This window comes from Lepisma saccharinum, chromosome 9, assembly GCF_977018435.1.
Source record: "Lepisma saccharinum chromosome 9, izLepSacc3.1, whole genome shotgun sequence".
Classification (NCBI taxonomy): Eukaryota; Metazoa; Arthropoda; class Insecta; order Zygentoma; family Lepismatidae; genus Lepisma; species Lepisma saccharinum.
In genome coordinates this window covers 76,029,510-76,053,266 of record NC_139237.1, presented here as the reverse complement: position 1 = coordinate 76,053,266, position 23,757 = coordinate 76,029,510, and the positions used below count along the sequence as shown (strand labels likewise).

Genomic DNA, 23,757 nt, shown 5'->3' with positions numbered 1-23,757 from the left:
ACAATGTTACCAAAGGAGGAAGAAAACCCACCTAAATTACTTCCGCAAAACAAAATTGGAACCTCAAAAAAATCAATACAAACGTGTTAAAATATTGGCGACACATGATATTATCCCCTCCCCCTTAAAATCCGCCAGGTTTAGCGGATTCTCGCCAAAGTTTGCAACTATGTAGCACAGACATTTTCGAGTCCCCCTAGACATGCCTTGTATCATGCTGCACTCTGGTGCCGAATGTAAGAAGTATTTCCGCTTGCATCAGTGTTCGCACAGCGAAGTGAACATCTTCGGGGTATAGTGGCCAACAGCCCCTTAGGTGTCAGCTGTATGCAACACGCACAGCAATTGTGTTCAACGCCCTCCGTGGAACACCGTGGGAGTCAGTGTTACCAACTATCTAGAGAAGTTATCAGACATGAAAGAAGTTGTGTCAGAGTAAATTGTGTGTATATACTCGTACATCAAACAGTATTTTTTCGAATAAATGCGTATGTGTGTGTGCATTTAATATGTACGTAATTTAAGACATGTGTTCATGCGAACATTATCAGAAGACACGCCTGGCCCAACGGTATGTTTTTACGTTGGGCAAACCATTTTCAGCACGGTTGGCCGAACGTTGGACCAACACTTTTGATTCCTTGGGAAATTGTGGAGGAGTGTGTGATTTATAGAGTCAAAAGGGCAAAAGTATCTTCTTTACTATGTGATTACTGGCAATATCACATTGTCTTGGAGAGAGAGAGCGGTGCATCTCAAAAGAAATGGAATTCTTACTTTTCTAACACGGGTATTTGCATTAATTTCACATGGTAGTTTCTACATTTTTAATATTTTTTTACACACATTGGTAGCGGCCGAGGCACCCCCTTCCACGTGCATACGCCTATGACTTGTATATTTTCAACATGTTTAATATTGTTACTGCAAATAATCAATGTGCATTATCATCATAACTAAACTACCACTGTTCTACAGAAACTTTTAACTATCACACTCATATTTCTCGAATATGTTGCATATGTCAGAAGCAATGGTCAAAAGCGTGATGGTGGAAAAAGAAAGGCCGAGTCTGCTGCCACGCGCGTGTCAGCAGTAAGAATAAGCGTCAAACTTGCTCCTGCCACGTAATTCGTCTGCTAAGAGGATGTCACAAATCTTAAGAACAGATGAAGATGAGAAAAATGCAAGTTTATGACTAGTGGGAATGAATGTACAGGTAAATTAGAACATTTTTTTATAAGGCATTTAGCGATATTATTTTAATGCTAACAGAACCTAACCTAACTACGAGAGCATTTAGGTTTATTAGAAGAATGCTAAGGGACCTAATCTTAAAACATTTTTGTGTAAGTAATCGCTAAAAATTCACAGTATGTGTTACAGACGTAATTGCATACATAGCATGATGAAATCACTATAAAACAAAGACCGAGTCTGCTACCATGCGCATGTCTCTTTTGGGTTACAGCAGAAAAAGGACGTGGTAGCACACTACCCAAAAGAAATCGTGATTTTCATGTATGAGAGCAGTGCATTTCATCCAATACAATGCGATTTGCTGAAACTATATATTATTAAATAGAAACATTTCGTTAAAGCATTACACTGAAATCTATAACTAACTTAATTAGTGCAATATGTAACCCTACACACATTAAATAAAATATCTAAATGCTAGAAAGTACATAATGTATTATCCTGTCATTAACCGTCGTTGATGGACAAATCGTAACATTCGCAAAAAAGCCGGCGTCAGTGAAAGAACTTGGCGGACATACTTGTTTTCTGAAGATCAAGAACTCCCTGCAAGAATCAAAATGGTAAGTTGAATTTTGTAACTTTAAGTAGAAAACTCCAATATTTTTTCTGCATTTGATGTAACCTAGAAATGCTTTCGCATGCATTCTATTATTTTTATATTTAAACAAACAAGTAATTGCAAGTGTTTCGTACCCTCCCTTGTATGGAATGTAGTTACGTATAATTTTCGTGAAAGAGCAGTGAACTTCGGCATGAAAAGCGCAATTATATTTTTGGTAAATATATTTTTTTTTATTAGTTTTGTGTTTCAAATGCTGGATTCTCAATATATTTAGCGCGCATGTAATTTAATCTTGGATTTAATATGTTTTAGTACAGGTCTGCCTGATGGTGTAATTATAACTGTCGCTTTGTTATTATTGCAAAGTGGTTCCGATCAAGCTAAACACCGGCGTTTTATTAATCCTAACGGTCCAAGTTCCTTTTGTTTTATTGTAATTTAATCGTGCTAAGTATGCATTTTTACATGGTTCGATTTCGACTTACGTCTGTTAACACATGCGGGGAGGGAGTTTAGGTAACACTTTCGTATAGCGGAAACGGATTTCTTACTTTATACATAAGAAAATACTTACGCAAATCATTTTCTTTAGTGTTGTTGAAGTTCGGGAATGTAGTTTTGATTCATTTTAATGTGAAATCATGTGTTTATCTGCGAAAATATATCTCCGACACGTTATTGCTACTGCCGCCATTTGCTTTCTGCACGTGAGCACAATGTTCCGTGTAATACATGACGTAACCCCCAGTAAGTGTTTCAAACCTCGCCGTGTTTTCACTATAACATGACTTGTCGAGTATTTTTGGTAAAAATTTACTATCCTTCGGACACCCCTATTTTTTTCGTTTCATTACCAGTACTTCTTGCCTCAGACACAATACGCCGAGTACACCTTCCTACATAATCACGCGTCGTGCTTGTCTTTTGTCAAATTTTTGACATTCGTACTTACGTATCTGCCTCGCGGAACATTCCTGAAGGTTTATTGACATTGCTTTGATCAAACTAATAGCATTTTTTCACATTACGAGTACTTCTTTCTCCTACCTTTCCGCTTGCCTCACACACAATATGGCGCGGATACCGTCGTAAATCATGACACATCGGCCTTCTCTTTTCTCGATTTTCAATTGTTATGCAGTGTTTCAACCTTCGGAACCCAAGAAATGCCCGACAACAAATTTTAAGGAGCAATTTTACAATACCAGGAATTTCTTCATTTTGTTTGAAATTCGGTATACTCACCAATTTTGGCCCCGTAATCACGTATCTGTAGTTAAAATTTGGCGCTCACACGTGGAAATAGCAAAATAATCTCAATTAAGTTCGTATTTCCACACCCTCGATTTCCGAATTTCCCGCCGGTTCCGGGCTTCGCCCCTGGGGTAATCGACTTACCGCCCCCAACCGCTATCGCAGCCCCGCCTCTTTCTATAGACTCCCTGTTAAGGGCATGTTAGAAATTGGCCGGATTCACCTGCCCCCAAATAAGCGCCAGCAGTTAAAATTTGGCGCTCACACGTGCAAATAGCAAAATAATCTCAATTAAGTTCGTATTTCCACATCCTCGATTTCCGAATTTCCCGCCGGTTCCGTGCTCCGCCCCTGGGGTAATCGACTTACCAACCGCTATCGCGGCCCCGCCTCTTTCTATAGACTCCCTGTTAAGGGCATGTTAGAAATTGGCCGGATTCACCTGCCCCCAAATAAGCGCCAGCAGTTAAAATTTGGCGCTCACACGTGCAAATAGCCAAATAATCTCAATTAAGTTCGTATTTCCACATCCTCGATTTCCGAATTTCCTGCCGGTTCCGGGCTCCGCCCCTGGGGTAATCGACTTACCGCCCCCAACCGCTATCGCAGCCCCGCCTCTTTCTATAGACTCCCTGTTAAGGGCATGTTAGAAATTGGCCGGATTCACCTGCCCCCAAATAAGCGCCAGCAGTTAAAATTTGGCGCTCACACGTGCAAATAGAAAATAATCTCAATTAAGTTCGTATTTCCACATCCTCGATTTCCGAATTTCCTGCCAGTTCCGTGCTCTGCCCCTGGGGTAATCGACTTACCGCCCCCAACCGCTATCGCGGCCCCGCCTCTTTCTATAGACTCCCTGTTAAGGGCATGTTAGAAATTGGCCGGATTCACCTGCCCCCAAATAAGCGCCAGCAGTTAAAATTTGGCGCTCACACGTGCAAATAGCAAAATAATCTCAATTAAGTTCGTATTTCCACATCCTCGATTTCCGAATTTCCCGCCGGTTCCGTGCTCCGCCCCTGGGGTAATAGACTTACCAACCGCTATCGCGGCCCCGCCTCTTTCTATAGACTCCCTGTTAAGGGCATGTTAGAAATTGGCCGGATTCACCTGCCCCCAAATAAACGCCAAATTTATACGTGAGCGCCAAATTTTAAGTGCAGATTCATGATTAAGAGGCACAAAATCAGAAACTTCACGGAATCCTCCACACCCGGTACAAACTTAATCACACATCCAGCAAATGTCATTCTTCTACCTCCCGTTTCACGTTCTAACGCTAGTCGCAAACGCAGACAGTTCGAAACACTGCATATCAACAAAACACAATCACGACCCGTCATGATAGTCACGACGGTGTACGAAGGTGTACGAACGTGATGGTGTCGGAAGATGTATGCGCCAAATGCTATCTCCGTCGCAGAATTAATTTTCAACGAACAACATAAATTTCAGCTCTGAAACATTCCCAAATCACACAAAACACCTTCCCGATGATCGACAATGCTACAGGAACTAATTACGGTAAGTAGTTTCTTCTGTAAAAATAAATAAATGTGTCCGAAGGATAGTAAATTAGTACCGTATTTTTAATTTTTTTAAAAAAAATTTAAACTATGCTTGCCTAACCTAACCTTATGGGAAATGGTTTGTGGGGCTAAGGTCAATGGTTTGCGAAGTATTAGTATAATTTCAAATCCGGGCACGAAAGTAGGAATTTTTCGGTGAACAAGGTTGCAGCACTGCATAAATCGACAGTAACATTATAGTATAGAGGCGACGGATTTCTTCAAACTTACAGGAGAAAGTACTTACACAAATAATTTTCGGTAGCGTTGTGGAAGTTCGTGAATGTAGTTTTGATCCATTTTAATGCATACATGTTGTTTTCTGAGAAAATCTCTGTCCGACACGCTGTTTCTGCTGCCACCATTTGCTTTCTGCACGAGAGCACAATGTTCCGTGTGTTAGATGACGTAACCCCATAGTCAGTGTTTGAATTTCGTTGTGTTTTCACTAAAATATGACGTGTTGAGTATTTTTAATTTTTTTGATTTTTTTTTAACTATGCTTGCCTAACCTAACCTTACGGAAAATGGTTTTTTGGGGCTAACGTGAATGGTTTGTGGGGTTAACGTCAATGGTTTGTGCGGTATTAGCATAATTTCAAATCCGGGCATGAAAGTAGGTATTTTCCGGTGAACGAGATTGCAACACTGCATAATTCGACAAAACACTCGCACGACGCGCCCTGAACCAGTACGCTATCGCCCACCATAATGTGTTACAGAATCGAAATAACAAGTAACTGTAAGTACTCGTAAATGTAAGAAATAGACATTATCTTAGTTAGAAATGCATTATTTCACCTTAGGAAATTTTCCGCATTACAAAATAGTACGTTAGCAATGTAAAAAAGTGTGAAATATATGATTTATAAGTGTCACCCCCATACTATAATAGTACCAAATCGACAAAACACACTCACAACGCACGATGAACCAGTACGCTATCGCCATAATGTGTGTTACAGAATCGAAATAACGAAGAACAGTAAGTACTCGTAAAGGCCCAAGTTCCTTTTGTTTTATTGCGATTTCATGCTACAAATGCAATTTTTACATTGTTCGATTTCGATGTACGTCTGTTAACACATACTGCAGAATTTTTGCGATTACTTAAGATTTTGTTCAATATATGCTTTCGTGGTTAGGCAGGTTAGGTTTGGTTCCCATTGCATTAAGATAAAGTCCCTAAATACATTCTACTAAGGTTCCGATTTACTTTACATTCATTCCCACGCTTCTACGTTATTTACAGTCGCTTGTCGACGTAGAATATCTTATCCATGAGAAGTGCGCATGCTTGCGTAAGGTAATTTTAGAGTTGTTTTTTCAACATAACTTTCTTTCGAGTCCAAACAGTGCTCATTACTTTAAGGAAGGTTCAAATTTCGTGTGACAAGTATTTCCAAAATTCTACGATAATTAGACTTTGTGATAGGAGAAATCATAAAACAATCGAAACTGTTACCAAATAATACGTTAGCAATATAAAAAAGTGCAAAATAAATGATTTATAGGTGTTTCACCTATACCACCCCGTTAAAATTCTTATCTCCGAGAAACTTATTTCTTCAGTTTTACAGGAGAAAGTACTTACGGAACTGAGTTTCTGTAGACTTTAGGAAGGTCGTACAAGTGTTTTCTCCTTTCGTTCAATTTATCCGACTGGATAAATCATGTATTTGTCGACGTTAATGCCTCGCTGATGCACAAAAGCTCTTGCCTCCATTACCTTGGACTACGTGAATCAGATGTTCCGTGCGCTTCATGACGTAACCTCCGGTTAGTGTTTCCAACCACACGGTTTTTGTAACTAAATATCTAGAATTTTCCTGATGTTGAATAACAATTTTAACTGTTTGCCTTACCTAAGCTAACCTATTCCTGATGTTGAATAACAATTTTAACTATGTTTGCCTTACCTGAGCTAACCTATCCGTACATGGTTCGTGGTACTTGGTATTTTTCGGTTAAGAAGGTTGGAAACACTGCACACCACAGATGATGAACTAACTAACTAACTCTCTAGCCTTCTTAATCCCAAAAGTTCATGGCTGCAGCAACACAGGCCTTCCATCTGTCCCTATCCTGAGCAAGATCTATATACTCTTTCCCATCCCTTCCTAGTTCCTTTAGGTCTATCTCAACGTTGTCCCTCCATCTTCGTCTTGGCCTTCCTACAGGTCTCTTACAATCAGGTTTCCCAAAAAGAATCCTGTGAACTCCTCTTTCCTCTCCCATTCGTGCCACATGGCCTGCCCACCTAAGTCTTCTTGATTTAATTATTCTAATAATATCTGGACATGAATACAAATGATGTACTTCTAAATTATGTAACCTTCTCCACTCACCTGTCTCCTCATCCCTTTTAGGTCCATAGATAATATGTTCGTTTAAATTGCAAAATCCCATCTTAAACAATGTTTCGCAGTGCAGAATAGTTAAGTACGAATATTAGCAATTAGGGAATAAACTAGTTAGAGACGTTTCTCGGAGATTGGAATTTTAATAATTTTTGTTAAATTTTGAAATACAGTCAGTGGGGCGAATTGAAACATTTAAAAAAAAAAAATTGCACTAAGTTATGTTTCATTAAATATATCGATTTAAGCTTTATGGTACCATGTATATCCATGAAGGCTTACAGAAAAATTAATTATCATTTTCAAATCTAAATTAGGCCTTCCTCTCAACATTGTCACTTGCAGTTGTCCCCAAATCTTTATGAGACCATGTACAGAAATCATCATCTCGTTTCTACTGCCTCATAAAATTAACAGTTAAAGTTTTTTTCTTCTAACTTGGATCTAATCAGCAAAAGGCTTTGGAGTTCAATTTGTGGCAAATGTTACAAGAACACAATCATTTACTTTCACATAGCCGTAGCTCAGTCGTTAGGGCATCTGACTACCATGCGGGGAGAACCAGAAATGTTTCCACCTGTTCAAGCGGCTCTGGTGCCCACCTTGCATCGTATAAAGTGGGTACCTGGAGGGAACTCTGGGGTGTAAAGGCAGCTAGGTGCATGGTGCTGATCACATCACCCCCTATACAACTTCATGGCATGGTGCAATCCACAGGGAAGGACTTTACTTTTTTTTAACATTTACTTTCAATGCCTGTGGTTCAATTTTGGGTTGCTGTTCCCCCATCTAAACAAGAGCTATCACCAGAGTCGTTGGGTTCCGTTTCTATTACATCATCCATAGCCAGATTTTCCAGTAATCTTTTCTGTAAGAGGTTTACATTGATTTTCTTATACATTGTTATTTTTTCCCCAAAGAAGTATATCTACCTATTTTCAACACAACTTGGCATGGTTATAGGAATTTTCCACTGACACACATTATATTTTTCATTCACTTTGTGCTATTGTGATGGCCGTAAGAGGATGCAGGGTGCCGAACAGAAATTGTTGTGCCTGTACTTCTCTTCTGGTGGAGTTTTTTGAACTTCGTGCCTGAACCAAGAGGCTCCTGCAAGCTAAAAGTTAATGTAAAGTTATATGATGAGATGACTTGAAAAATGTTGTACAGAATGTTTAATTTCAATCAATTTTTTGTGATTTTCTTTTGGCAATATTTTTTGAGTTTTATGCAAAAATATAAATTTGTGTATACTGTTCCAACTTAACTCGTAAGGTTCCAGTTCAGCCCAGTTGATTGCATATCATGTTTTCACTCAAAAACGTTAAATGATTTTTGTTATTTTTAAATAAAATGTTAAATTTTGGTTTGGCAGAGCATATTGTTTATTGGATGTTTTCTTCCTTTGCAGCAAGAAGAAAAGCTGAAGATAGACCCAAACTTAAGTGCAGAAGCAAATGTCACTAAGAAAATGACTCCTTTGTGGGATGTTGGAATTGATAAACAGGTAAAATATATTACTTGTTTTACCTAATTTAAAGTGTAATCATATTGTTGGACATATATGCGTTATTTTAATGGCGCCCACGGACCATGGAAAGGTATAGAGGACATCAAAACAAACAATTTTTTTTATTGGTGCGTAGTTTCGGCACTACAGTCGTTCAAAAAAGCTTGTTTTGTCGCCTGAATGCTGGCAACCTCACACAACATTTAATTGAATTTGTTACGTCATATCCCGTCGTGAAGCGATGCGTTCCAGGTTTGCCAGGAACAAACATATTCTGTAAAAAATGACATAGCCGCAATCAGCCACATTATGTACCGTAAAACAAAACGTGAAAACACGTTCTGTAACCTAACAGGAAGTAAACAAACTATACGAGAAATGGTAGAAAGAAAATAGAATTCAAGTGGAATTGGTCATATCGAATTTTGTCTCAGCTTGCATGTCAAATACTTGCAAATCTAGTTACCAAGTTGGCATCTACAATTTAGTCTATCCACTTCGTCCTGATACTAGTTGTCTGTGACACACTGAACAGAAGACAAAATAGAAATGAAAGAACTCAAAATTACAAAGGTAAGCAACACATAATATAATGTATATTCTGGGAATTATGAGGCAAGTGACAAAAATGGTTGAATATACAGGAATATAAGTAGTAGTAATAAAAACTCTCCGACGACTGTGTTTATCTATGCACCGGATACACATGTAATAGTTTGCAACTGTGAACTGGGCAGTGTATTCGCTACTGATTCATCATTAGCTTGTTACTGTAGTTGTACATGTTTTGTAGTTGTACGTGAAATGTAACGTGAACCTCGGATACTTCCGTTATCAGCACAAAAGTACCACAAGGCATCTGGACACAAACCTGTAGATATCAACCTTGCAACGAGATTTGCAAATAATAAACATGTAGCTGGGCGTAAACAGCCACATGTAAGCTTCAAGTCCAAAAAAATTTAGTCTTGTTGATATTTGACATATAGGCTGAGACAAAATCCGATATTGACACTTCATTTTGAATACTTTTTTTTACCATTTCTCATATCGTTGGTCCACTTCTCCCTTCCCCTGAGATGACTGCTTGATCTTCTGACTGGTAGGCTATGATGTTTGGTCTTCTGGACGCATTCGTTTTACAGCTAATAATGTGGTTGGTAGTTTGTCATTTTTCACAAAATTTGTATGTTCCTTGCAACCCTGCCGTGTGCTGTTTTGCCGCAGGAAATGACGTCACAAATACGATCAAATGTTGGGTTGGGTTGCCAGCATCCAGGCGGCAAAACGGTCTTTTTTTGAACGGCTGTAGCGTCGAATCGACGCACCGAGAAAAATGTTACTGAGAAAAGTTGTTTGTTTTGATGTCCTCTATACGAATCTGTGGTCCGTGGGCGCCATTAAAATGACACCCTGTATATTTGTGATAACTAAAACCATTAATTTTTTGTAGAAAAAGTACTGCAATTTGATTTCAAATTTAAAGGTTTTCTCTTCTGTCACCTCGGCCCTCCCCGGTGGCGCAGTGGTAGCGTCCTCGCCTTGTAATCAAGGGGTCCAGGGTTTGATACCTGGTGGAGGCTCATAGTGGTTCGGATCCCACTTTTAACTGTAGGTCCAGTCCTCATTAGCCTTACTGTGCATAAAGTGGACTTAAAACACCAACTCAATCCAATCTTCTGTCACCTATCTGAAAGGCATATAATTTTTGTAAAGGTTATTTCTTTTTAAAGAAGAAAACCCAGACTCAATGAAAAGTCTTCTTCTTAAATAAACTGCATTGTTTAATACAGGGCTACTATAAATGGTTCATTCGATTTCAAAACTGTATTTTCCAAAATATTACACATGCAGATTATAAATCATACTTGAAAATTACTGTAAACTCAACAAGTTTTCATCACATTCTACAAATGTTCTATCGTAGCGTTCCAACATGAATGCGGGGATCTTAAATAGGGATGTAACTTGCCCCTCCCCATTAATAGTGTTGGTGGTAGAGACAGCCCTGAACGGGCCAGGTACAAATTGTCTAAATTAACATTAAAATAAACTCATGATTCGATTTAGACTGAAGTGAGCAATGTGAATGGCAGATAAGGGTGTAGAATAGCTTACCCTGCTCGGTTTAGAAAATAGACCAATAGCTCCTGCTTCTCCGATGATTCCAAGTAAAAAGACCCCGTGTCGCTCTCATGCGCACCTATTTAAACCCTCGCTTGGCCTCTCGTCACCTCTAGCCAAAGGCCAGTGTTCTTACCATTTCCTGTGAAAGGCTTAGCCTACACATTTCTGAGCAGGAGCTGACAAGATCTGCCAGGGTCAATATTTCTTAATCGAACAGGATATGCTACGCTATGTGTGCCCCCTCTGGCCACACGACACCTATCCAAACAATAGTAGAGTTCCACACATACAAAAAATATGTAGCAGTCCTCTGTCAGTGGTCATCAGAGAAGCATTGATGCTTTCCCTGAGGCTTCTCTGGTTATTTTCTGTACTCTCCTGAATGCATGCTGCACTGCAATAGCAGATGAGCATCTCACATATTCCAACACAAAAACTCTTTTCTCGGTTTGTCGCTATTTTGTACAGGCACTGCACTTGTGCTGCCAACTGGTGTGTCAGAATGCAAACTTGGTGAGTTTACAGTTATTATCATGTACCATTCATATCTGTATGTGTAAAATTTTGGAAAATACAGTGCTTTGGAATCGAAAGAATAATTTATAGTAGCCCTGTACAATGCAGTAGCAAAGCACTTCCCACCATTTGACATCTGAAAATAACATTGCATATTTTTATGTGCACATAAATGAGGGTGGGTGTAATTTGAATCTGGTTTGGTTATTGTTTACAAAGCACGGTGATATCAGTTCGGTGTAAGAAAATAGAAATAAGAGGTGGATCTCAATTGTGCAAGTGTTTAATTTTTTATCATTTATCCATCATCATGTTTCCAGTCTTTAGATAGTCTGGCATATATAGTCATGCCTCTTCACTTCCTTCAGTCCTTCCACCATTTTTCTCTTCCAGTCTTGCCATCTTCTCATACTCTCCACTTCTTTCCCATATTTACAATGCATTGTATTGTACCATGCAAACCTCCTAAACATTCAAAAAACAGGTAATATTTTTGGTTATAGAGTTAGCGGTTTTTTTTCTTTACATATTAACATGAATTAAAATGTTCATGGTCTCATTTTTGGTGCTGATATGGGTGTTCTTCACCTTATATCACTACCCCACGATTAACCAAAAGTGACAGAGAAGCGAAGTAAAATAAACCAAATCAAATATTATATTTGCCTCCTCTTCCCCTCCATGTGCAATTTGGTTGTCTTTGTGGACCTGTTCTCTTCATGTACCCAAACCACGTCAACTGCACCTTCTATTTTAAATGTTGTTTCCAATTTCAATAGAAATTTTAAAGAGTTATAATGTTTTACTTTTTTAAATTTGTAATTTATTGACATAAAACACAGTAGAACTTTCATAACTGTGATATATGTTTATTTGCATTTTGCATCACATTTCTGCCACTTTTGGGTAATTCCAATGGTGTGAATGGCTGGCGAGTAGATGAAAGTGATGAGGCAACACATAAAATGCCCATTTTCAGGCTAGGACTCCCAACACGAGAACTTTGTTGGAGAGATCACAAGTGACCACCTAACACCTTGTCACCATGAACTCAACTACCGTGTATTAAAGTTTCCCCATGTATTTCAGCTAAAACAAAAGGAAGAAAAGGTGAAAGCAGATGTGGACGCGTTGGTTAACCAGGTGTTCCGTTTGAACCCAGAATTGGAGGAGATTGCTAAGAGGAACAGGAGGCCGCGGAAAAATGATGCTAACCTGTATAACTTCAGTGCAATTAGGAAGTGCTCCCTCACTCAAGCCTATCGAAACCGGTGTGACTTTGCAATAGGTAAGTGCTAGTGTTTTTTTTTTATTCTTTTATTGTCTTACATAATTTTGTGTAAGAATGAAAACATTGGCTTATCGTCGCTAAAAAAATGTCTGATGCCTGGCTGTGGGGAAGGTGGAGGTGAGAAAATAATTTTTAACAAATTAAATCCTACTTTTACTTTTGGATGATACGGTGTTTTTTGTAATTTTGACCACTTGCCTAGTTTCCACCCCTGCAACAGTAGTAAACTGATAATGGTAATTGTGATTGTTATTGTTGGAAACACAGTGTAGGATATGTTTATATATAGTGTGGTAAGTAAGGACTTGTAATAATGATACAGTTTATGCTGGCTGTTTCAAACAAGAATGAAAATGGTTTTAAAATAGGGATAGAACAGATTAATCAGTCTCTATTGCTATTGCCTAATATAGGCATATAAGTGTATTTCCTTACCAGTAAAATTACCGATAATTGTACTGATCTATCTATAAATATCTTATAACTTAGTGCAGTATTCTGCCATTTTGTTATAATTTTTATGGATATACAGTAGGCTCTCGCTAATCCAGCCATTCCTTGCACATATGGGTGCCGGATTCGCGGAAGTGCCGATTATTGAGAGGGTCGGAAATTACGTACTACTATGTAGTTTAAACACATAGGGACTATACAGGCTGTACTTTACGTGTTTCCTTTTAGAAGCCATAGTATGTACTGAACTTTACTGTAAGAAAGTCACAATTTCAAATACAGTAGCTATGTATAGCATTGTTTAACATTTTTAACTAACAACATTGTTGAACACGATAATTCATTGTTGTCCGCGTCATTTCTGCTTGAGTGACTACAGGCCGGATGTGGGCCAGACTATTGAGGGCCGGATTAGCGAGAGTCTAGTGTAATCATATGATCTCCATTCTCTTATTTTTTTTAAAGTAAATGTCTAAATTTACTGCTGCTTTTGCATTGCAGTCATGTGGCATCATTAAGGAGGTCAATGAACCATTCAGGTTCTTCAAGGGCCATTTGGAATTTGATATCAGATTGGGAGAATATTGGCTATTGGTAAATTTTATATCAGTCCATCTCTAGCTTAAAAGCTTTATCTGAAAAATCAAGATAAAATTTGATACAAATCTAACATTTAAAACGGCTAGTCTTGAAGAGAAAAATTAGGCGACATTTTCATCATTGTCATAATTTATGTTCCCACCACTTTCAATATGTTTGTTTCCACAGGTCTTTCAGCAGAAACAAAGAAGCCTATGGTTGGTATTCTCTTATCAGTAACAGAAGATGGGAAGCGAGTAGTTGGGCCTATGGATCACTTGGTTCACATCCCAGATAAGATGAAGAATGTCGCAAAGGTAACATGAGTCGGACACATTGTTTACAGGAAGTCATTATGGTTCTTGTGTTGTGATTTACAACCCATTGTTCCCATATATTTGGGAATTGCTGACTAATTCTTACATTTGAGTACACGGAAGGCCTCCACTCCATACTCTGTGGAGTTTAATGTAATTTTCCCTATTCTACAGGTCAATGCATCAAGAGCTCAAGAGGGGTGGGAGTTATGTGTGTTTTATGTTTTTATTACGGTCTCTTAAATTCCACCTTCCATAAGACTGTTGACCATAGTTGCAGTCATTGCAAAGAAACGATCAAGATAATTTCTCAGTTGTCATCTGATGCCACCTTTGTGGCCAAGTGACTGAATACTCAAGATGTCACCAGCAGATTGGTTAGTACAGCATACTACAACTTCAGGTGTCCAGTCCTGGCTTTGTCAAGGGTGTTCTTTGCGAGTGTCCCTTCATCAATTTCATCATATCAACCTCATTGTCGTGATTAGCTGAAAGTGACAGAAAAGCGGTGCCGAATAACAAAAATCAAATCAAACTATGTTGCCGCTATAGTTTCCAGGTTCATGTCATGTCATATGTGTTTATTCTTTCGTCCAATCATCATTCATCCTCAGCATCATGTTAAATCTAAGTGAAAAAACAAGATATTGCCTAACCAAATACAAGGAAAAGCTGTAACCTGAGTGTTTCTTTGAGTTTGTAGACAAACTAGAACAACACTGATTAACTCTATTGAACCCTTGAAATATATATTCGTACATGCTCAGTATTAATGCTCGTGTAAACACCTGCCAGTTAAGAAGTTAGTGGAGGATGATAGGATTTCTTGTGAGGGGCAATATTGGAATTTAGGTTCTGCATATAGGAACTGTGCTATAACAGTAACCCATGGTGCAATAGCCCTTGATTGTCAAGGCCTACCCACCAACTGTCGGCCTCACTGCCACATGCCTCAGCAAAGGTGGGCGATAATACAACCAGTTACAGTGTGACGTGTGGTCAGCACAATGAACCCCCAGTCGTTGTAGGTTTTCCATGACTGTGTTACGCTACTCATTCGTAGCTCCCCAATTTCCTCATGATGGTGAGGCCGAAATCTCAGGAGAAAAGTTGTTACTCTTCCCTCAGGAGACTTGAAGCAGCACGAGCCCAAAGCCTGATGCCTTAGACCACATAGCCATGGCACGGAACGACTGTTCTTATTAATTATATGAAATTATTGCTAGCGAGGGTGCGTATCAGTTTTGAACAGTGGCATATGCACTTGGGTAAATTATTTGCTTTGCCCTCGAATATACAAGGAACCGGAAGCGATATATTTTGTACTTATGTCAGTTGCGTCTGTATGTTGTATGAATTCTCATCAGTGAAGTAACATGGAAGCCTTTTCCCAGTTTACTATCCCTTTACGATTTCAGGGAAAATTACATAATATTTGTTGAATTTTAAAAGTTTACATAGTCCTCGTTTTTTATGTCACAATTTTGTGTTGCTGTAGAAGAGTGTGATATATTTTAGTCACTCTTATCAAATGCTATAACAAGTCTTGATTTACGTAATTTGAAGCTGCGGTATTGCTATTTTTTGCATGATGTTTCTTATGTGAAACAAAGTGTTTTGTAATGGCAGGAACTCTACCCTTATCGGTAATGTCAGCTCAGGTGGGACTTGTTTTTCCATGCTCGTAGAGTAAATCGTGAAGGAATGTGATAGTTATGTTGGCTGTATCATTTGAAACTATAGCTAATGGAGATTATATTCATATGCCTTTATTGAAGAGGTTGCATGCCATACATGTTTACTAGTTTTGTGTTTGTGATGAATATTTAAAAACCCTAACAGCTATTTCACATGGGTGTCAGTTAAGTGAAGGAAGTTATGTTTTCTTCTTAGGTAATTTTAAAAATTAACTTATTGAATTTTGTAAAACTAATGGGTAAAATGTGGAGTTGTTTATGACCCACTTGGATGTTTTTTCAAAACAAGTAGCACTTATTTGCACAGACTTCTGTGCCTTGAACAGTAGCATAAGCAATGGATTTGTTCACTGTATTTATTTTCCCTGTACCAAATATCTTTTATCTGAATCTGAGCCACAGTATTTAATGAAGTTTGATAATAACCCATGGCACAATAGCCCTTAAGGATCACGGCCTACATATCGACTGCCGGCCTCACTCCCACATGGCTCAGCAGAGGTGGGCATTCATCCTGTTGTAGGTTTCCGTGACTGGGTTACACTACTTGTTCGTAGGTCCTAAATTTCCTCGCAATGCTGAGTGGCCACCACCGGTCGAATACGCTAGCTGAAATCTCAGGGGAAAAGTTGTTAATACTTCTCCCAGAAGACTAGAATCAGCATGCATGCATCCCATAGCCCGAGCCCAATCCCTGATGTCTTATAATGCACGGACATGGTGCAGGACAAGAAGTATGAAATAACCTAAGCTAATACTGAACATAAGCAAGCGATGTGCCTCTGGTACTTCGGCACTACAATGTCGGGGACGGTTGCTGCCAAGAGATAGAAATGAAAATCATGTCAAATTGTCTCCTCATATGAATACATATGAGATAGCATGGACAATTGGATCAAACAGGGACGAGAGTTTCTAAGATGTTGAATGTGAAGGAAAGGTTTACCCCGTGTTTATTTATTGTGAACCCCTTTTAATTTGGAATCACTACTGTCTTCATTGACTATAGCTTAGCTCACATGTAGGTCATATGTGTACTTGTGAGATGTTTTTATTCCATTGTTATATACGTCTTGAAATCATCCTTGACAAACACCCTACTTTATAGGGGTAGTAACATCAAGGTGTAGCGGTCACTACTTGTAATATCCCAAAAAGATTTTAATTTGGAAAATAAAGTGACCAATAGGGCAGCTGACTGCTGGCTTGGAGATTCTGTGTTGATGATTTCATCTACGATTTTTCCTGTTAATGTCTGTTCAGAAGTGGCTGTGGGCCTCACCATCCTCTCAATAGTACCTCTGTGCAACCTTATGGGATAAAGGTGGTTGGAGCACAATGCTTTCAATATCACCTGAGATCAAGAATATGTGGCAGGGATTGTACCTTGACAACTCTGATGTCCCTTATTGCGTTGTGCAGTACACTGGAGATAGCTCCTGTATGTCATCCATGGACGTCAGTGGTCACATGCAGACATTCCACTCAAAGATCAACTATCCATCGTCAGTGTGAACAAAATATGCAGGCAACACTGGTGTTATGTTGCAAGTCTGAGTTGATGCTTCAATCAGTATGTTGATTGAGGTGAAAATGAAGGAGTGAATTCTTTGTCTTCAGTCCAGTACCAGACGTCACAGAGAATATTGTTCAACTTAGAAAGTTACATAAAGCTTGTCGCTCGACCAGGAATTGAGTGTGGGTCATTTTGGGCATTCTCAATCAATGCTCTGCCACTGAGCGGATAAGCCACACCTTGCTTTTTAGTTTCATTCCTGTTGATTTCTCATTGCTGTTGGCCAGAAACATTTCACAGTGAATGTAAGTCCAATATCTTGACCGTAACGAACACTTTTTTGTGGCTTTGATTCAGGTATGTAAATATGAAAATAAACAATAGTTGCTAACTCGGATGTATCATGGAATTTCCTTTCGTTCAAGTGAGAATCAGAAGTGTACGTGCATGACTTTAAAATCAGAGATGCTTCAATGTAGGAGCAGTCATGAGTCGGAGCACCCGCTAGATCATTCTTTTCGGAGAGAGCGAAAGATTAATATATTTGTTGGAAATTTATTCAGCCAGCAGAGTTGTATCTCGTGTTCTCATTTGTTTTTGCATTAGGAATTTTGAAAGCTGTCTACGATGCAGCTATTTGTACAGTAAATCTCTTTCCATACTGTTTGCACAACAGTTATAAAGGGAAGATGAGACATTGGTAAATTTGTGCACATTTACTGGGCAATACAGTCAGAGTTTAAAACGCAAATCATCTTTTTCACTTTTTGTGTTATATCATCACGTTGTACTTCAAATAGACCTTGTTCCAGTCCTGATACCCAGAAGGGCTGTAAAATGCACTTTAAAAGGGCTGAGAACAAGATTCATTAAAGTAATTGTTCCTACATATTAAGTTTGTGGCCCTTTATAAACCATTGTCTTGAATGTGAAATGCCCAGGTCAATTCTTACCAGGGCTCCCAATATCATTGTTACTGTTCATTGTTGGGACAGTTGAAAAATTGAGAATCAGATGAGCAGGAAATTCCTGCATTAAAAATGAGTAAAATATGCTGAATAAGAATCATCAGATAAATTGATGATGTAGAGTTTTGCTCCGAAGATGCAGTGTTTTCCACAAGGGGGTACCAATATATCAGTATTGATCAATGGAATGGTAGTATTCGTAAATGTTGGAAGTAATCTGCCATACCAGTTAATATCCAGGGGTGTGTATCCTGGTAGATATGCAAAGTGCATAATTTTACTTAGCTCTGCTCCAAATATGTGTGGCAATAATGGATCTTGTAACAGCTATTTCAATATTCCAGTTCCCATGAGCTAAGCTATGAATATTATCAAGCAAAACTTGGATAATCGTTATTATATAGTTGCAATGTAATGCACGTACCTAATATTTATAACTATTTCAAATTACTGATAAAATAGTTCGCACAAATATTGAAAGTTGTATTAGCTGTTCTAAGCTATAGTTGGGTTGCTGCACTACATATTTGCTTCGAAATTTCTTAAACCATCACTCATAAGTGTCTATTGTTATCTGTTACTTGAACTCATGACTCCGTCATAGGCATGTTCTAGTTCTCACATGGGCAGTGAGGTAGCAGCTAGCTCACTTGCAATATTTGGGAAAGGGAGAATAGAAAAATGCACCAGAAGTAGGAACAATTGTTTATTTTCAGTTTGGTGTTGGCATACCTCTTGCCAAACCCATTGCCGTATTAACACGAAACAAACTTATTCCTTATTCAGGTATTTGAGAAGTTCCTTGAGAGCTCAGGCAAGGAGCCATATAATAATAAGACCTTTACAGGCTGCTGGTACCGCTTGGTGACAAGAATTTCGACCAAAGGATTTCTGTTGGTGGTCGTGATTTTCTCTTCCGGATCAATGAAAGATTCCGAAGTGAAGGAGTTGAAAGAAAGCATGAAAAAATTCTTTCAGACTGGCGAGGGAGCCAGTTGCAGTATTAACTCCTTATTTTGCCAGACGTTCAAGGGGCAGTAAGTATTGTTTGTTTGTTTTAACATAAGGGTATTTTTGGGTATTGCTTGATACCCTCCATTAACGTGAAGTTTTACTGTCTTATGACAGTAAATATTTTTTCGTTACATGTAAGTGAGGTGTTACATGAAAATGCTGTTAGTTTGATTTTGCCAGCATGTAAGGAGTTTTTTTTACATGAATATTTCAAGCTTCAAACTGTCTTTGTCATAGTTTACTCTGGAAGTGTATCAATGAATGCTATTTTTTTTTGTTTTGTTTTTCGCTGTTATTCTTCCCCCTAAATTTGCATTTTTTTATTATAGCACGATTTTCTGCCAAATACTTATACCTAGAATTACACCCTCATTGTGCTTTTAAACTATATCTTAATTTGTAGGTAAGATGGCCTATGTCTGTTCATGACAGTTTCATACATTACAAACAATTTTTGAGGAAGTTATTTTCCATTATTTCAGGGGTAACAAAATATAAGTTCGCTTGTGGAAATTTGCATTAGCTTTCTTTGAAAATAACAAGTTCAGTATTTTTTTTATGTTTGTCGGTTTTCTGTATCACATGTATCATTATATCACAATAATACATATGCCATACGTAAAATGACCATTTGAAAGAAAGTAAGCTACCTCGGGCTGGCCTCTTGATTTTCGTAAAAGTTGTTTCTACCCCTGCATTATTCCGATGTGATGGCAGGTACACACTTGGTGTCTTCCAAACTACACCACTTTGGTCAGTAATGTAAAATGTTTCTTTCATTACAAATATTGATTATGTTTTAACTAGCTTTCATTTGATGGTACCCAATCTCTTCCAAAAATGCACCACTTCGATTAGTATCTAATAACTAGAGGCACATATTTTTGGTAAATAAAAAAGCAAAATTTCGGTACAAAAACGGAGTCAATTTCGGGTTCAAAAGCGGTAATAAAATGAAATATCGGTGTTATAGCGGTGAAAAATTGGATGAAAAGTGGTATATAAAAAGACGTTTTGGTTTTAAAATTGTGAATATAATCCTAAATTTGATTTAAAAACTACACTTATTCCACAGAATTAACATTTCACTTTTAATAGCACATTTATGTAGTTATAAAGAGTATTAAATTTATTTCTGTGTAAAGGAGTCAATTTTTGTTTCTCCAATATTAACAGCAGAATTAATCAATTTTCCGGGAATTGCATAACTCTCAGGATAATTCAGACCTCAGAAGGTGTCGCGTCGGTGAATAAACCCTGAATTTCGTGTTTAAGAGTTAATTTCCCTTTGTGCAGTTCATTTAGCATTATTTCGTGACAAAACATGGTCACAAAATGCATCTCACACCTTTCAAAAACATGAAAAATTAACACTACAATGTGTTTTTTCAAATTTCGTTTTTTTGTCAAAAACGAAATATGCATGCCCCTACTAATAACGTCTTTTATGCAGTAATCACCGGTGTTTCAGCCTCCGGATGACAGTAGGCACTCACTCGGTCTGTCACTTTACTCCGTGATCTTAAAAATGTTTCTCTTCTGATAAATATCGATGTTACGGCATGATGGTGGATGCACACACTACCATGCCCTGACCTTGCTGAGTGATGCAAAATATTTCAATATAAGGTTGAAAAATTGTAGGAAACATCCTTATACACATGATTTCATATAGTTATCAGAATTGTTCCATGTATAACTTGCACCATATATTTTTTTGATGGGTATGGAGTATTGGAAAACGTTCACTTTGTACCCCAATAAATATGGTACATATTTTTAAATGCAAAATATGTTGAATTTCATGGAAAAGGCCACAATTCTTATTTTATGCCAAATTTGCGTTGTTTAGAATGCATGGAAACAGTGTTGTAGATCATTTCATTCTACATATATAAACACGTTTATTATTATTATTAGTTTTGGACAATTTACATTTTATGGTGCTATCCCGTTTGCAACAATGAAGCTCTATCAGGTGTTATAATTGCCAGATTATTCATCAGCAATATTTCTACCTTTGTATTATTCCTGTCCATTCTTTTGTATTCATTCTGTGCTTTTAGGTTTTATTGTAAGCATTGTTAGTCCTAAGATGTTAATGGATTGGATCACACCAATGATGCACATTTAACTGTTAGGTGGCCCTTACAATACAGTTCAAGTATTACTATTTATCTCCCTGACCCTCGCGTGCCAATATTCCCATTAAATCCAGCACCTTTTCAAGCTTGTGATTTTCAAATTGGCCGCGAAGTACAAAATAAATCTTAGGTCGACACTAATTTCCATAGGCAGATGAAATTGGTTTTGTTTCTTTAACCTCTTAACTGGGTATGACGTAATACTCCGTTCTGGCTCTACTGATTTATAATGGGCATGACGGGATACTTCGTACAATTACTTTCTTCTTTGTTTCACCAGATGGCTCTGACTTCCAGACTGTTGTAACCGTTAGAGTTAGCGGGAAGCAACGAACACAGCCCGACGTTCAGTTCTATCGCGTATGCAATAATGGCTCAGGCAAATCGGAAGCGACGGCGTGTTTTCCCTGCTGAGGAAATCCGAGATATATTGAAGTTGTAAATCTCGCATATTGTAAAAAGTACAAGAAGGACCAATAAAAGAATAAACAATACCTAAATGGTATGCCATGGTCACAGAAATATTAACTCAAATATTGGTTTACGAAATTCATCAATTTATCAACAAAAATTCCCAGGGCAGATTGGGCTTTCGACGAGGAAATTACCCAGTTAAGAGGTTAAGATAGGTCTTTTAGCAGATAGCAGAGGTAAAATTTATACATCGTGCCTCCCAATAATTAGTGTTAAAGGAAGAAGAGGAAAATATTTTTTTTTTTTAATTTGGCATTCTGCATGCTCCTGTGCCTCTCCCCCCCATCCCCCACAATAGACCAAAGTGAATAAAAAATGTAATAGCGGTGGTACATTTCTATATGCATGCAAAGTTTTATTGAATTTGGATTGATGCGTCTTGAGGAAGAAAAATATAACATATAAAGTGGAGGAAGAAAAATATAACATATAAAGTGGCATTGTTCACAGCTTCAGGACAATGTCCGGAATTCATTTCTAGAATCAGCCATATGGACGCTGGATGGACCAAATTTGAAGGGAAGCACCACAAAAGACCACTCTGTGAGGATATGTAATGCTCGTGCAGAGAGAGAGAAGGGGGGGGGGGAGAGATTACGGCATGCAAATTTTTGCATAATTATGGAAAATTTCAAACCTTCGAACCCCCACTTCCATCCTGGACCCTTAATTGTCGGATGTTACTTAAAATGTTGCTTTTTACCCATTCTTACATTTAGAATTTAAATTGTTCAAAAAGATGCGGTGCTTGAGAAGTTATAACCCTTTATCTTCAATTTATCCTGTAGTAACAAAAGGAAAACTAAGAACTTTTTCAAATTGCACTTGTTAATAATAGTAACAATGGATATATTGTTTTGTAATTCTAGTATATAATACCTTTAGAGGTATACTAATGAACAAAATAGACAGAACTGAAATATTGTGTATAGTTCTCAAGAAATGGCACGTTAACAGCTGCTGTGTGATAACACGTGGTCCGTGAAAATTTCAACAATTGTGCCTTTTCATCCATGCCCCCCCCCCCCCCCCGAATCTTTAATTGTCGAACATTGCTTAATATGTTTTTTTCTCATTCTTGCTTGTAGAATTTAATTTTTTCAGAAAGATGCAACAGTTTTGATGTTATAGCCACTTTTATAAATCCCATAATATGGGAGTAACGAAAGTAAAATAACGACTTTTTCAAACTTCCCTTGTTAATAGTAGTAACAATGGATATATTGTTTTGTAATTTGAGCATGTCATAACTTCATATGTATACTAAAGATCAAAAGAGAGAGAACTGAAATATCATGTGTAGCGTCCATGAAATGGTGTTAATTGCTGCCGTGCTCTGCTGATCGACTATCCGTACTCATCAGAAATACAGGCATGGTTCCCAGATTGACCATCCGGAGGATAAATGTTAAATGTTCTTAACAGACATGATTGAGTGCCTTCCTGATTTCACAGTGGTTACATAATTGCCTTACAATAAGGTTGCTGCAAGGTTTGATGTCCAGTATGGTCATATTTTAGTAGTTTGGGTTCTTGTGTGAACTGTAGGTCCAGTTCCTGTGTGCCTACCTGTGCATGCTGTGGTAATCAAACAAAAGCAGTACCTAAATACTGACATGCAGCAAATTTTAACCAACAAATGTGTTTTTGTCGCAACTGTGAGACAGATTATATGAGTTGCATGGTAAGCAAATGTAAATTATACAGCTGCAATCCATGATGAACTGTCCACTAAAGCTGTGTGTCATCACATAGGTACCTAAGTGCGATCAAATAATTTCTATTTTGTCATTGAAGAACATATAGCCATGATGCCCAGTACTGATTTTATGGTCCTGTGTTTAATAATGTAGAAATATCAAAGTACCAACATTCCAGGTGCCTGCTTTTCAAACTTGTTGTGGTGTACAAAATAGCTCGAGAACTAATTGTCGCAGATAGATAAAATCTCTATCTATCTATGATAGTTAAAATAAGGAGAAGTAGAAATTCACATGCCCCTATGGCTACCACAATCAACCAAAGTGAATGAATGTAGTATGTAGCAGTAGTACAACTGTACAAAGTTGTGTTGAAAATAGACTTAACACTTCTTGGGGAAAGAGAGAATTATGATGTTTAAGAAAAGCAGTTTTGCCAGC

The 23,757-nt window shown here is 38.0% G+C and overlaps 1 protein-coding gene across 1 annotated transcript in view; it reads left to right on the top strand.

Moving 5' to 3' along the window:
• Nucleotides 1-1,731: 1,731 nt before the first annotated feature.
• Nucleotides 1,732-23,757, top strand: part of LOC145992154 (tRNA (uracil-5-)-methyltransferase homolog B-like) — a 30,018-nt gene continuing 7,992 nt past the window's right edge. The window contains exons 1-5 of the mRNA XM_083128427.1: nucleotides 1,732-1,823; nucleotides 8,422-8,517; nucleotides 12,253-12,451; nucleotides 13,676-13,803; nucleotides 18,771-19,021. Of these exons, the coding sequence (XP_082984553.1) occupies nucleotides 1,821-1,823; nucleotides 8,422-8,517; nucleotides 12,253-12,451; nucleotides 13,676-13,803; nucleotides 18,771-19,021 (677 nt within the window). The 5' untranslated portion in view covers nucleotides 1,732-1,820. The remainder of the gene's footprint in view (nucleotides 1,824-8,421; nucleotides 8,518-12,252; nucleotides 12,452-13,675; nucleotides 13,804-18,770; nucleotides 19,022-23,757) is intronic.